The 13,275-nt window shown below is 43.6% G+C and overlaps 2 protein-coding genes across 2 annotated transcripts in view; one reads left to right on the top strand and one right to left on the bottom strand.

Annotated features, from left to right (window-relative positions):
* The window catches only part of T265_03617 (hypothetical protein), a gene marked incomplete at both ends in the record, with an annotated part of 16,153 nt that extends 11,147 nt beyond the window's left edge, over window positions 1-5,006 (top strand). Inside the window, 6 exons of the mRNA XM_009168152.1 lie at window positions 2,825-3,010; window positions 3,045-3,611; window positions 3,648-4,065; window positions 4,100-4,196; window positions 4,319-4,875; window positions 4,921-5,006. Coding sequence (XP_009166416.1) covers window positions 2,825-3,010; window positions 3,045-3,611; window positions 3,648-4,065; window positions 4,100-4,196; window positions 4,319-4,875; window positions 4,921-5,006 — 1,911 coding nt within the window. The remainder of the gene's footprint in view (window positions 1-2,824; window positions 3,011-3,044; window positions 3,612-3,647; window positions 4,066-4,099; window positions 4,197-4,318; window positions 4,876-4,920) is intronic.
* The window catches only part of T265_03616 (hypothetical protein), a gene marked incomplete at both ends in the record, with an annotated part of 20,163 nt that overhangs the window by 1,449 nt on the left and 5,439 nt on the right, over window positions 1-13,275 (bottom strand). Inside the window, one exon of the mRNA XM_009168151.1 lies at window positions 11,515-11,536. Coding sequence (XP_009166415.1) covers window positions 11,515-11,536 — 22 coding nt within the window. The remainder of the gene's footprint in view (window positions 1-11,514; window positions 11,537-13,275) is intronic.

The raw sequence follows: 13,275 nt of genomic DNA, 5'->3' as shown, positions 1-13,275 counted from the left end.
TTTATATAGACATATATATATATATATATATATATATATATATATATAAATTCAGATATTCAACATTACCTTTGTTCACTTCAGTGTCGTACTCGACTCGGGGGGCTATTAGGCTGTCCAGAGACCGACAGTAGGTGGGTTAGAACAACCATTGCCAGTAAGCTTAATCGCCATGTAGGTGTTGGGCGTAATAGATTGTCCTAGATGTGAGAACATTGAATTTACTACACAATAAGTAGGATAGTTTGGATGTGTGATTATTCTGAGAACAGTGAAAGCACCGAAACAATTTACGTGGCTTTATCTAGATTTGTCATCCGAACTGTACTGAAGGCTGCTAACACCAGCACTAATAGTCGATCCATTTAAAAGAATGTTTTCAGACAACGAAATTGACGTCTGCGAAACCTACTGAAGAATCCGGTGCAGCCGGCAATTTAGTACACGTTTTTAGTGAGCACGATGGACTCCGAACAAAAGGCGCAATGATATTACGCAAGTTAGGAAAGGAGCCGGCCGCGCGTGTTCTCTCAGACACCCACAACGTTTTGCACGACCACGCCAGTCGTGAGGGCCCCCCCATCACATGCGGAAAATATGCTAAAACCAACAGGTCCGTTAACATTCCTCGCAAATTCAGAGTAACAGATAACACCTACCAACTATCTGGTTCACATCAGACAAGTATGCATTGTGTGAATGGGCCCAGTCTCGAGTCGCCACACATGTCCTGATCTGTTCTGCCGAACAAACAACAGCTGGGGAGATTGGCTTGTTGACTCACTTGTCTCCCGAAGAAGGCCTTGTTGCAACTTTGGACAATCCAACGTGTATCCGCCTGTAGGTCAGACTTATGCCTAGTTGTTCAGTTCGGTAGCGTCCGGACGGATGGATGGATTACAGCGTTTCACCAAACGCTGCATCACTGTGAGGGCAGATTCTTTCATGGTTATCGTGCACACTCAGTTGTATCTCCAGTGGTCCAGTCGATAGTTGATACCTTCAAGATAGGATATCCCTTGTAACACTGGAAATAGAACTTACTGGTACGCACTGTGGACATCATAAAGGAGGCGTTTGTGGTTGTGATTAAGTTTCTCTATCATGAATTTCATACTTCACTTTAAAACCGCTTTATAATTATTTGAAAACGATAGGCACGTAAAATTCGGTGTTTACCCACAGCGCGCGACGCATCATTTGGGTTTTTCAGGTCCATGGCCACCAGACATTTCTCAATTGGAATATTAATCCTACGTGCTCGCAAGCTTCTGCGCACCTCATTCACCAGTCAACCTTTAGCTCCTCGCTTAGAGTGGTCGCACTGGGGCCAGGGATAAGCATTAACCATGACCCACCAACGGTGTGGTATTCAAGCTGGTACAGTGGCCAGTGACGATTGCGTCTAAACAGTCTCATGACAGAGTGGTTTGGGCTTTTCTGTCGCAGTAAGTTCCCACTTTTCACCTGCCACCGACAGATCAAATACTCAGAAGCACTTCCTTTTACTTGCCAAAAGATTGTTCAGCTGTTGCACCCTTTCGGTGCCCAACTGCCATGCCACCTGAAGGTTGCACGAGGGCTGGGATACTGCCAGGTTGCCCAAGCCTAGACTGGGAAAGTCGAAAGGTAGAGTACCTTGTGGTCAGTAAATTCGCGCTCTAACCACTTGGGCCATCTCGCCCCCAAGTCTGGGAATACAAAGAGCTTATTATTTCCACGAACTTCCGGGGCATTTCTTGGTGAGCAAGCGTGTCAAGCAGAACAGACCAGTCACTTTTCGTTTTTAGGAAGTCACTTCGATTCTATCACGTGTAGCAGCTGGTCCGTACGCCACTTGATTTTGCTTAATTAATCCAACATCACCATTCTATCTCTACTGCCTGGTTCAAATTACAAATCCTCGAAACTGTCGCCCCCTTACCACGTCCATGGTAATCTGTGCTGTCTCATAATCGACTGGTATATGCTTTCTCTTGGGCATCAAGGGAATTCCCTCGTTTGTATTGTTTTGTCTGAATTCCCTGAACTATATTGAGAACTGTGATCCCTCGGTGTATGGAAATTCCAACAATAGACCGATAACTTGCCAGTTTAGATCTTTCACAAAGTTTCTTGTCTTGTGGAGACCTCTCGTCTCAATCTTGGGTGCACTAGGATCTTTGTACGCGTTTTGTGTTCGCTCGACCTAGACCGTCTATCCTGTCAGTATTTCTTTTTGAAACTCAGTGCGAACATCGGACTTCTTACTGACTGCAGAATTAATTAAGGTCACTCTTTGAATTCTATTGTATCCCGAAATGAGTTCCGGTGTATTGAGCATAATAGAACTGTCCTTTTCAAAGAATCCAGGGAAGAAAAATGTACCGCTTAGTTCTATAAGGAGAATGAGTGTGGATAATTAATAGATAAGATTTGTCTTGCAGCACTTCAACCACGCTTGACCTTCATGGAAGCTATTTGGATGTGAGGATAGTAGTTAAGCTGACTGAGTAGAGTGAAACATTATCAACAGTTAATTTGGACCTTACCACAACGACCGTACCAATGCTTACCAAAGGCCAAGGACGTCGTTATATTTGGGTGGATCGCATCAGTTCTTTGGATCCATTTTGTGAAGTCAATCATGTTTCAAAAGGGAAATGATAGAACCCGTTTGTTTTTCCCGCTTTGTCGCCTGTTTGGGCTAGAGGAAGTGTCCCTTTTTCGCCAAAATATAAGGGCAAAAGACCAGCACGTCTCCCTAGAGCTTGTCTTTCGCGGCTTTTACGTCGGAGAATCGCAGTTCGTTCATCTGAACTCATTTTCTGTTTTCTGACTTTAGCCTTTGGTGATCATGGATTCATCTGTCTTGATGGAACCTGGTCCGCACTCATCCAAACCACATCCCTCCATGCAAACCACCAATCAACTGGAATACATCAAGAAGGAAGTTGTTAATCGGTTGCTGAAGGAGAAATATGTATGGCCATTCACTCGACTGGTTGATCACGAGCGCCTAAATCTGCCGGTACGTCCTATTAATAACAATCATGAATGGGTAGGATTATCCAAAGATTGTGAAACACCCTATGGACCTGGGAACTATAAAGCAGCGTTTGAACCTCAAGTTTTATCATTCCTCTGTGGAATGTTTTGATGATCTTTTCACGATGTTCCGCAACTGCTACATTTTTAACAAGCCTGGAGACGACATCGTATGCATGGCAGTAAAGTTGGAACAGTTGGCCAGGGAACTCCTGAAATCTATGCCCATCCCCGAAACCAAAATACACCCCGAGAAGAATTCCAAATCCAGCAGGCCGGGTTCATCTTCGCAGTTCTGTCCTACGGATCAGTCACGTGTTCAGACTTCAAGCTTAAAACAGACTTCCATGACTCTCATTCCAGATGGCAGATCATCCAGTACACGCAAGAAAGCATCAAAGAAGAAAATGGAAAGCTTCGGTGATCCTCCTCGGAGCGTCCAGTCGACCGGATACTCATCACATCAGGTTAAAAAATTGAAACCGGAGTACAGTGAACGGAATACTGACAAGTCTGTGCACTTGTCCGCAGTCTTGAAACAATGCAGCAACATCTTGAGTGAGATCTCTTCTTACCGGTATAAGGTGGGTATTCTATGGTTCATATGCAATAGTCCTTAGGAGTTAAACCACTTTTTCATCAAACCAGTGGACGCACGATCTATGGGCTTACATGATTATCACAACATTGTAAAGAAACCGATGGATCTTCACACTGTTAAAGTAAAATTGGACAGTGGCCAGTACCGCACCAGGTCCGACTTCGCCGAAGATGTCAGGTTAATTTTTACTAATTGCTACAAATACAATGGAGAGTCCAGTGATGTGGGGAAAATCGGGAAGATTTTGAGTGGAATTTTCGAGGACTTTCTATCAAAAGTACCAGCTGACAATCAGGATCTCGACCAGCTGATACAAGACTCGATAAAAGAACACCAAAGACTTACTGTCCAGTTCCAACAGTGTAATGATGAACTACAACGCAGCACAGCGGGACTGAGCTCTATCCTCGACACTCTAAACTCACATGCTAAACGAGGTATTTCCCGTTGGTTCTGTCGCTTACTTCCCAGCTTCTTCTATTGTGACGAACATGCCTCCTGCACAACCTGCCTGTGCAACTGCACTGGACGTTTCGAATGTATCATTCGATAGCACGGGGACCTCCAGGTAAGGCGTCTCTCTAATGACTCATAATTGTTTCCATAGACAAGGCGCTCGGTCACAATCTAAGTCAAAAAATCGTCAACCTGCTGGTTAGTTTATGTGGTGCGTTAGCGTGGCTACCTTAGTTCCAGTCATTTTTTTACCCATGCTTTATTCTGTTCCAATGCACCACTCCAATGTCTTGCAGCGCTTCACCATTCCACGGTACCTGTTCCGAATTCCACGGAAGTCAGCGAGTATCCGCAGTCCATCATGTGTGGATATGAGATCGATCAAGAAATGTCCGAACGTAATGTACAGCTGATGACGTACGATGAGAAACGGCAGTTGAGCATCGATATCAACAAATTACCAGGCGAGAAACTCGGACAGGTTATTCAGATAATCCAACAGCACGAGCCATCGCATAGGGACTGCAATCCTGACGAGATCGAACTCGACTTCGAAACTCTTCAACACACCACCCTACGAGAACTCGAGCAATACGTCATGACTGTTCTGCGGAATGCGAAGACGAGTAGTCGCAAGATGCCGAAGAAGGACCCGTTTACCACTCCAGAAAAATCCAGAGACGTCACTTTGACAGCCAAGGCCCGAGAAATCGAAAGCCGATTTCCGAAAACTCCAGAACCTCCTTCGAATGTTCGTAGTATTCGAAACACACTTAGTGTCAAGGAACCACGTGAGTGAATTTTTAGTTCCTTTTCACTCTTATCTTTCGTCCTAGGTGGTTCCAATAGACTGAGCGCTTCGTCTTCCAGCGGCGATGATTCGGAGAGCACTTCAGATCCAAGTGATTCATCGGATAATTGATAATGTCATCCTTATTGTCGGGCGCAAGCTGTTCAGTACTTATGCGCTTTACCCTTACCACCATATTTTATTTCGGGAATGATCATGTATTTTTCATAATTACCCCTTCCTCTGAATTCCGTTTGTCCTCGTTTACATTCGTCACGGCCCCGGCATGTTTTTTTCTCGTTGTACCCATTGCAAAGTACATGCTATGACCCAGCCTGTTCGTTTGTGTATCTATCCTTCAACTGTCCAATCAAGCTTATGGCTTCCTTGAACCACACATTTTTATGTTCACGACAAACGCAGTTCTGTGTTCCCGCTGACCGAATTTCGTACAGTCCTTTTCCTGGAACTTTTACACTGCCAAAGTGCAAATGTCTCTGTGCTTTTGCTCAGTGCGAAAAATGCTACACCTTTGGACGCCGAATGAGGTGTGCCTGAGGGACTGCTATCGTAAGAGATTGCTATTTACACCGCAAACGTGTTTATAATATTCCTTCAATAAAAGTGAAAAGATACTGGAACTCGCTACTCCATTATTGGTTTTGTGTTAGGCATGCGGATGGCGGTCGGTTTTAGACGTGATGTAACAGATTGCTACGGTTAGGTCGTTCACAGGTGAATCCTCGGCTGCTCTTCCCGCTACCTAGCCCATGGTTTGCTTACTGCTGGATACGGGTAGTTGACACTAAACCGGATTTGTGGGTAGCTGCCCCATTGTTAATCCTACATAGTTTAGTCCACACATACACATACATCGTTCAGCTGTAGCACCTTTTGGTGCCTAGCCGTTGACACTAAACCGGATTTGTGGGTAGCTGCCCCATTGTTAATCCTACATAGTTTAGTCCACACATACACATACATCGTTCAGCTGTAGCACCTTTTTGGTGCCTAGCCGCCATACCACCAGGAGGAAGCACGAGGGCTGTGATACTTCCAGCTTGCCGAAGCCTAGACAGGGGAAGCCGAAAAGCAGATGTCTCGTTCGAACCACGGACCTTATGGTCAGTAAATTCGCGCTCTAACCACTGGGCCAACTCGCCCCCACTGAGCACTTCATGCAGTTTTAGGACTTAGTCCGCAAGTCAAAATCCCTCGGAGTTCATAACTAATCACTGATTTAAACCAGTACAGCAGGTGGCTTGTTAACAATTTCCTTTCCGCTACGGGTGGCCGCGCACGAAATCAGGATAGGCCAGCAGTAGACTTGCACTGGAGATTTCCATGGTACAGCTATCCACTCCCTCAGATTTTCAGGTAAACCAGTCGAAAGTTATAAGAAAACAGATTTGAAATCTTGTTTGGTGTATTCCGCTGTACCCTAGAGTAGAGTAGGATCTTATTTTTGGTCACTGGTCAACTTTAATTCTACTTGAAGCATAATACTGGTACGATAGAGTAATAAGCCCTCAATCGGTCATTTATTTAGCTATAAACAGTGTACCAAGGTAAAGTAGTGGCCGATGCTACAGTTTTTTCGACCGGGATGACAACTACGCGTCTCGCCGCAGGACGCAACGAGTAATAGTTGACCAAGCCTGAGCACGGCTATTTTGCATGTTGGTCTACCAAAAGTCCTTGTTACTACCAGCTGAAGCGGACCTCTTAAACGGCACTGTTTTCTCGCTCGCTTTGTTTTGTGCTTCCATGACTTTGTTGATTAATCCAACGGGTTTAAGTATACTGATGGCGTTTTGGTGGCTGTCGCTCCTCAGAAGCCAACCGAGAATTACAAACCGGATTAGGTGAATATGAGAGGTCTGGCGTGCGTGCCTCCGATAATTTTGACATTAGATTATCTAGTTGCAAAATTCTTCAGTACGCTGAAACGCGGTTTTGCACGTATATCTTGACGAGTCCACGACCTGCATCAAGCCCATCTTGATGGGCTTGGTCGAGTCATAAAGAATGTTCTATGCACCATGCTACAACTGTATGAGGCCTTCGGAAACGTGAATTATGCTTGACGACCTTGCCTATTGGTGACACTAAACGTTCGCCCAAATACCACGAAAGCGCTGAAGTAGTCAGCCGTAGCTGTAACCGATACTACCAAAAACGTAAGAAGCATTTGCGAGAGCTCCAAGAACCCATAAAGATCTGGCTTTATCTAGGGCTGGGTGACCAAATACGGATAGTATCTATGTTTGTTTAGTGCGGTTACAACGGTAATCACATTGTACCCCAGTTCAATACGACTGTCTTAGATAACGAAATGAATATCGATGCATTGGGAGGTAGGCAACGTGTCCCTGAGGCCGAAAGTTTCTTCATATGAGATCCTCTGCGAAGAAGCTAAGAAATTCGAAAGGACTATATGAAAAACCCCAAGTAATGTGCACTACAGAATCATACAGGAACGCTGACTTTTGAGGTTAAATAATCCTCAAAAATTGTAGTGGGCTGATCTGGAAAGATGACAGACTTTCTATGCTGGTTTTCAAACCACAATGACGCATTTTCAATCCTATTAATTAATCGGCCACTTTACATATGGACAGCAAGGCTCTGTAGGATTGGACCATTCTCACGTCTTTTCACATTAGACGTAAAGCTAATTCTATTGTTTGAGCAGGCACTCCGCCGCCTAAGTGATTTAGTCCTTATCTTTCCAGATAACTTGACCGGTAGGTAGTGTGATTACTGTCCAATTGATGTTCTCCGTGGCCTCTAATCAACACCAAGCAAATTCGTAGCTGGTAAGGCGAATTCAAAAGAGTGGTACTCCATCACACTAGGCCCGAAACGTACAGTTATCGAAGAAAACTTTCGCCAACCGGTGAATTAGCAGAAGAGGGTCATGAGCCTGGCCCACAGTCAAGTCTCGTGATTACTTGAAGGGGTGAACCTTCAGTAGTAGGACAAGAAAAGTTCAAGTCATCACCGGGGATTATGAATGATTAAAATATATTGTGGCTATTTGCTATGGACGCATTACTAAGCTGACATAATACTGAAGAGTATCACAAATAATATCTTCAAGGTTACGCAAATGCTCACATTGTATGCCATACCAGCGAACTATCCCTTTTGCTGCTATTCTTTGGTAGACTAACATGAAGTTGTAGTCTGTTTAGGCCTAGTAGATGCAAGATTCGGAGGACATGCTTCAGATATTGATTTAACTTTGAAATTATGCGCTCCAAATAGGCCTCTATTTTATTTGGTAATTTTTGCTTGCTGAAAACGTGGTTCCTAATGGTGCGGTGTCGACTTCGCAGCAGGAAACTCCCCAGAAAGCTGTCTGTTTTCAATGGCTGTATGGCCGCTATAAGCTACACAGTCTTCCTTCGAGTCAGTTTCTAAAAAAGGCGAAATATTTAACGGCAACGTACGCCATATCTAACTGCGAACACTCCAGACATACTGCTTTTAGCCTGTTATTGACTGCGATGTACAAAACACCAACATGGCTTCTTTTTTCAAATTTTATATAATCCCGTTCAAATCTCAAGATATTAACCACAAGAGTTTTATCTACGAAATTAACGGTTTACGACGATTTGGTACGAGCGGAGCTCATGAAATCACGCTGCATGTTGAGGAATTATGGAACAGCTGTAGGGCCATTCTTCTGATCCAGATGGCAACTACAGTTGCTTAGCATTCGACGTGGTTGATGCGTTATGCAGTTGATTGCAATATTCACTACTTCTTTATAACTGGTCCACGGTTGTTGGACTAAGTGTCAGCTGCTCCGCAGTGAAATTGGCTGGACCGGTTTCCTGGCTAATAATCCAGGTTACTGACGAAAGAAAAATGCAGTTAACCGGGGCTGGTACTGTTTCGAGCACCCACCAACCAAAGCGCACTGCAACCGAAAAGCTAGGCCAAGGTTTTATTCACAGAATGACCTGAGCTGTAGGTTTTACTTACTCTGGTCCAAGCGACTTCGTTCGACGTTCGTTCGAAATTTGCACCTCCAATACTGACTTGAATATTCGTTTATTCATTGCCTGTGATGAGAACGGTTAAAATGACACCACCCCGCATTCATTCTCCAGGACATAATGATCTACATCTTTTCAGGTTGTCCCGTACCACCAAACTATGGGTTTCTATTTAAATAGCTCGCTATCCAAAGGGAGGATGAATCTATTTTTGATTTCATTTATCGTATTCCTCAGGAGTGATAGTCTTGAACTATCCATAAAATCTTCATCCTCACTTTCAAGAGGTAATTGCGCCGAATTAACCGATCGCGTTATGGTAACCTGGTGGATACCCCTTCGAAATCCACCTGGACGAAGTCGAGCAGCAACATCTCTGCTAAGATGAAGCGCAAAGCTCAGTTATGTCCATCATCAGTTTAAAAAATACCTGTAAAAACTTTTACACACTACAACTTCGGCAGATTTAGCTAAAAAAATATCGCAGGAAGGATTTTTACGTCAGTCATTTCCTTCTGATTTGAAACCGATTATTCCTCTCTCACTCTGCCACTTTCTTCCTTTAGGAATCACACCAGGTCCCGTATCTATCAATTCGTAATGTGAATGTATAGCCACGCGAAGTAGGTACACGTAACATGTCAGTGACGATCTGATATAGAATGGTGCACGGTTTATATTGCAACAAAATCTAGTCCACTCTTCTTAATCAGGGAATCCGTAATGAAGCTATGGAGTAGTCGATTAGATTGACGGACTGCTCGGGAAATACAGACTGAAACTCGATTCACTCTTTATTTCTAGTTCAAAATAAAACAGCTGGGGGAATCCTGGGTAAAGTGTTTGCATTATCTGAAGGATTTCAGCTACTGAAATACAATAAAGCCTGGCGCTAATTACAAAATAACATATCCAAAATCTGAATATTTAGCCAATTTTTTCACCTTGACATTTTTTACCTTGACATTTTGCACGAAGCTGTCATCACGGTTCTAGCTGTTCATCTCCCTGGATCTAATGTGCAGCCTATCTGACCTAAGTAATTTCACTCATCCGTGTGAATCAAACCAGTTGCCTATATTAGTGCATTGTTGATGTTGGTCATAATACAATTCAGAAGGTATATGCACTAATACAAGTTTTTACTATGGTTGACAGTGGTTAGTTGCGAAATGGGAGCAAGTCAAAAGAGGAACTTATCGTCCGTGAGAGTTCTTTGGTGAAATTCCGGACGGCGGGAACGTGTTTTCTCCGCAGTATGGCTACTACACGTGTTCAATAATTGTCCGTGAACTTGTGGAGAGTGGTTGACTTCCTGCTCCCTGCGCGCGCACGAGACTGTGTGAACTGACTGTGTTTGGTTTCCCTATATGTAGGTCCGTTTGCTGGTGCATGGGTATGTCGGCACATGAGTTGTTGCTACGCTCACTAGACGGTACATACAATCGATGTCCGATGAGTCACCCTAATTTGACATGGTTTATGAGTATGGAAAAAAGCAAATCTTGTGATCCAGTGAGTGACTTTGAGCTGAACAGTCAAGTATGTGGGTGACTGGGTACCTAAAATTAACAACGTGTAGATGCCTCAGTTTGAAAATGAAGTACATCCTGTTTCATCGGATGCCGGCAGATTAAGTGTACATTACGAATCAGTTATAGTACTTGGAAACAGAGTGCATCTCAAGCAGTAATGAAACGATGTACAAGAACGGAAATTTGTCATTAACTTGACCAAAAGCGTCACTTGGTTTTAAGGAAGTTAATTCCCTACCGACTGCATACTTTTGCGGTCAACATCGGTTGATATGAATGGGCTTACTCGCAAGGCTAACAAATTAAAGAATCAATTGAAAAATTGGTTTGAAATTGGTTTCAACTTCTGTCTACATGCAAGACCCCGGAACAAGGTTAAGCGGCGCTTTTCTCTAATGCAGACGCATGCGAACAATCGTTTTCTGCTTATTTCAAAACCGTCACCGAAACTTACCGAACGCGAATGTCTATATAAAAATGTGTATTACCACGTATATTGGCTAGGATCAACCAAATATACAAGACACAGAACCAGCTCACCACCTAGTAACGCTGTTAAACTCTTTCAATTTTACATTTTCGTATACACACACGCCATGGTGCTACTATTTGCAGTTTACGAGGCGACAGTTCCCTTGTGCATTTAGAATGGTCACGAGAAAGTACAGCAGTGGTGCGCACTGATTCTTCCGCTCGGGTTCCATCCTGTAAATATTTTCATTTCACCGTAGTTGGGATTGTTGCTTTCCACCTCTGATCTTCGGCAAGGTACAACCGACTGTACGGTACACACGGAATGTCGATAAGATCAGGAATGCAGCGAAGCCATGAAATAAACTGATGCCACAATCTTCGGATGCATAAACCTAGCACCTTGGTGTAACAGGACAAGGTGTTACAGTGAAGCAGTGTGTGCATACTTTTGTTTCGCTGCAATTGTACGAAAAACGAACAGGCAGATTTGGATCGAGCTTATCCATTGACAGGAATTAGTAAGCGTCTGCGGTCCAAGGGTGTGTGATGTCCGGTTTATGGCAGTTGAAAAATTGTAGCCAAAGACAAGTAACCCCTCACCATACCGCCACGATAACTCACCTCGTTGCAGAACGCTGATGACCTGAAAGTATCAAACATTGGAGAACAAATGAAGTCACGTCCAACCTTGACTGATCAGACTTATTATCTCTTCTAGCTGCTTAAATATCGTAATCAATCTATAAAGTGTATTATTTCTATTTCGATATCCATTGTTCCTTTCAGAACTTTACCTCAAGATGTGGGGTTCTCTCGGTTTCACGACGTATAAGACGCATTTCACAATGTTTATATGAAGACGACGAATCACCAACTTAAGTTAGCAATAATCAAAATATAGCTCTAAAACACACATTAATGTACTACAAGAAACCATCATTACGCTTGCCGTACAAAGTAAAAGAATATTCGGTAAGCAGGCGTTAAAAATGTATCGCAAAATATTGTTTTGCCTGCTAGAAACAATAAATACAAAGTCCCCATGGAGGAAGAAGTAAAGTTTGTGGTGCAAACATGCGATGCAAATTGTATCCGGGAAAACAATTCAGTGACATTAAAAACTAACTGGAAATCACACAAAGAAGCGCAGCAGGGAAATCAAGCAGCCCACGGAGCGACAAAAACAAGCAGGCACCGTAATGTGTGTGGAAGACAAGCAATTGCACTTTTGGCGTTTTGTACCTCTGTTTTACTTCCATTATAACACTACGTATTTCATCAGTTGCATAATCGTTTTTTGTTTGAATACGAAAAACTACAAAAACGCGCACTTGTACAATTTCACATAATACAAGCGTGGTCACGGGCTTCGACTCTCTCTTCTGATTTCGCTCGCGCTTGCAGCGGTCATTCGCGAGTCTCATGTACTAACTCTGGTACCAAAACATTTCAGACATCTTCGGAATCTATTATATGTGGGAACTGTTCAGAAAAAGACCTCTGGACCAACCTAATTGGATTATTGTTCATTCGCTGACCTGGGCCAACGACGAACTATTTTAAAGAGAGTTGAGTCTGTTCCGTCTGATTTCTTTATTTTTGTATACCCAACCTAGCGTAATCATTTTTATTTCTTTGCCACACACTCCTGGTAAACTAACTTATTGGGTAGCCAGACCACTACAAATTTGGTGAGCCCGAGTATTTCTAGATATTTTTTTGAAAGCTTTTTCTTTCAAGTCGTCGTAATTTTGTTTCTTTTGCCCGGTAATTATGGAGGCGCACTTTGATTCAGCGAATTTAGTCGAGAATGCAATTAGCATACGTTTGCCAGACTACAATCCACGCAACCCCAGGGTATGGTTTCAACAGATTGAGGCTGTTTTTGCTACCCGACGCATCACTTCCCAAGTCACCCGGTTTTCCTATGTTGTCCAGCATCTTCCTTGTGATGTAGCAACAGAAGTTGAAGACCTGTTGGAAGATATTCCTAAGGAAAATCCGTATGACGCCCTCGGAGCGGCCGTCATAAGTAGGACAGGAAAATCAGAAAACAAGATGCTACGGGATCTATTCACCACTGTCGAACTTGGGGACAGATCGCCATCACAAATGCTTCGCCACATGCGCAGTCTCCTCTGCGGCCGTAAGCTAGCAGAAAAGATCATGGCCCAACTATGGCTCGACAAACTCCCACCCTCCATGTGCCACGTCATCAGCGCTTTCGTTGATGACCACAGCTTAGAGCAGCTAGCCCAAATGGCAGATAAGATACACGAAACATACCCCAGATACCCCGTTAACTCCGTCTCCCGCCCTGCACCCACCACAGATTCCGACCCGCTTCTTGCTTCTATATCGCACCTACAAGCCAAGTTTGAC

This window comes from Opisthorchis viverrini (assembly GCF_000715545.1).
Source record: "Opisthorchis viverrini unplaced genomic scaffold opera_v5_55, whole genome shotgun sequence".
Taxonomy (NCBI): Eukaryota; Metazoa; Platyhelminthes; class Trematoda; order Opisthorchiida; family Opisthorchiidae; genus Opisthorchis; species Opisthorchis viverrini.
The sequence above is the reverse complement of the archived record's forward strand: the minus strand, read 5'-3'. Positions and strand labels throughout refer to the sequence as shown.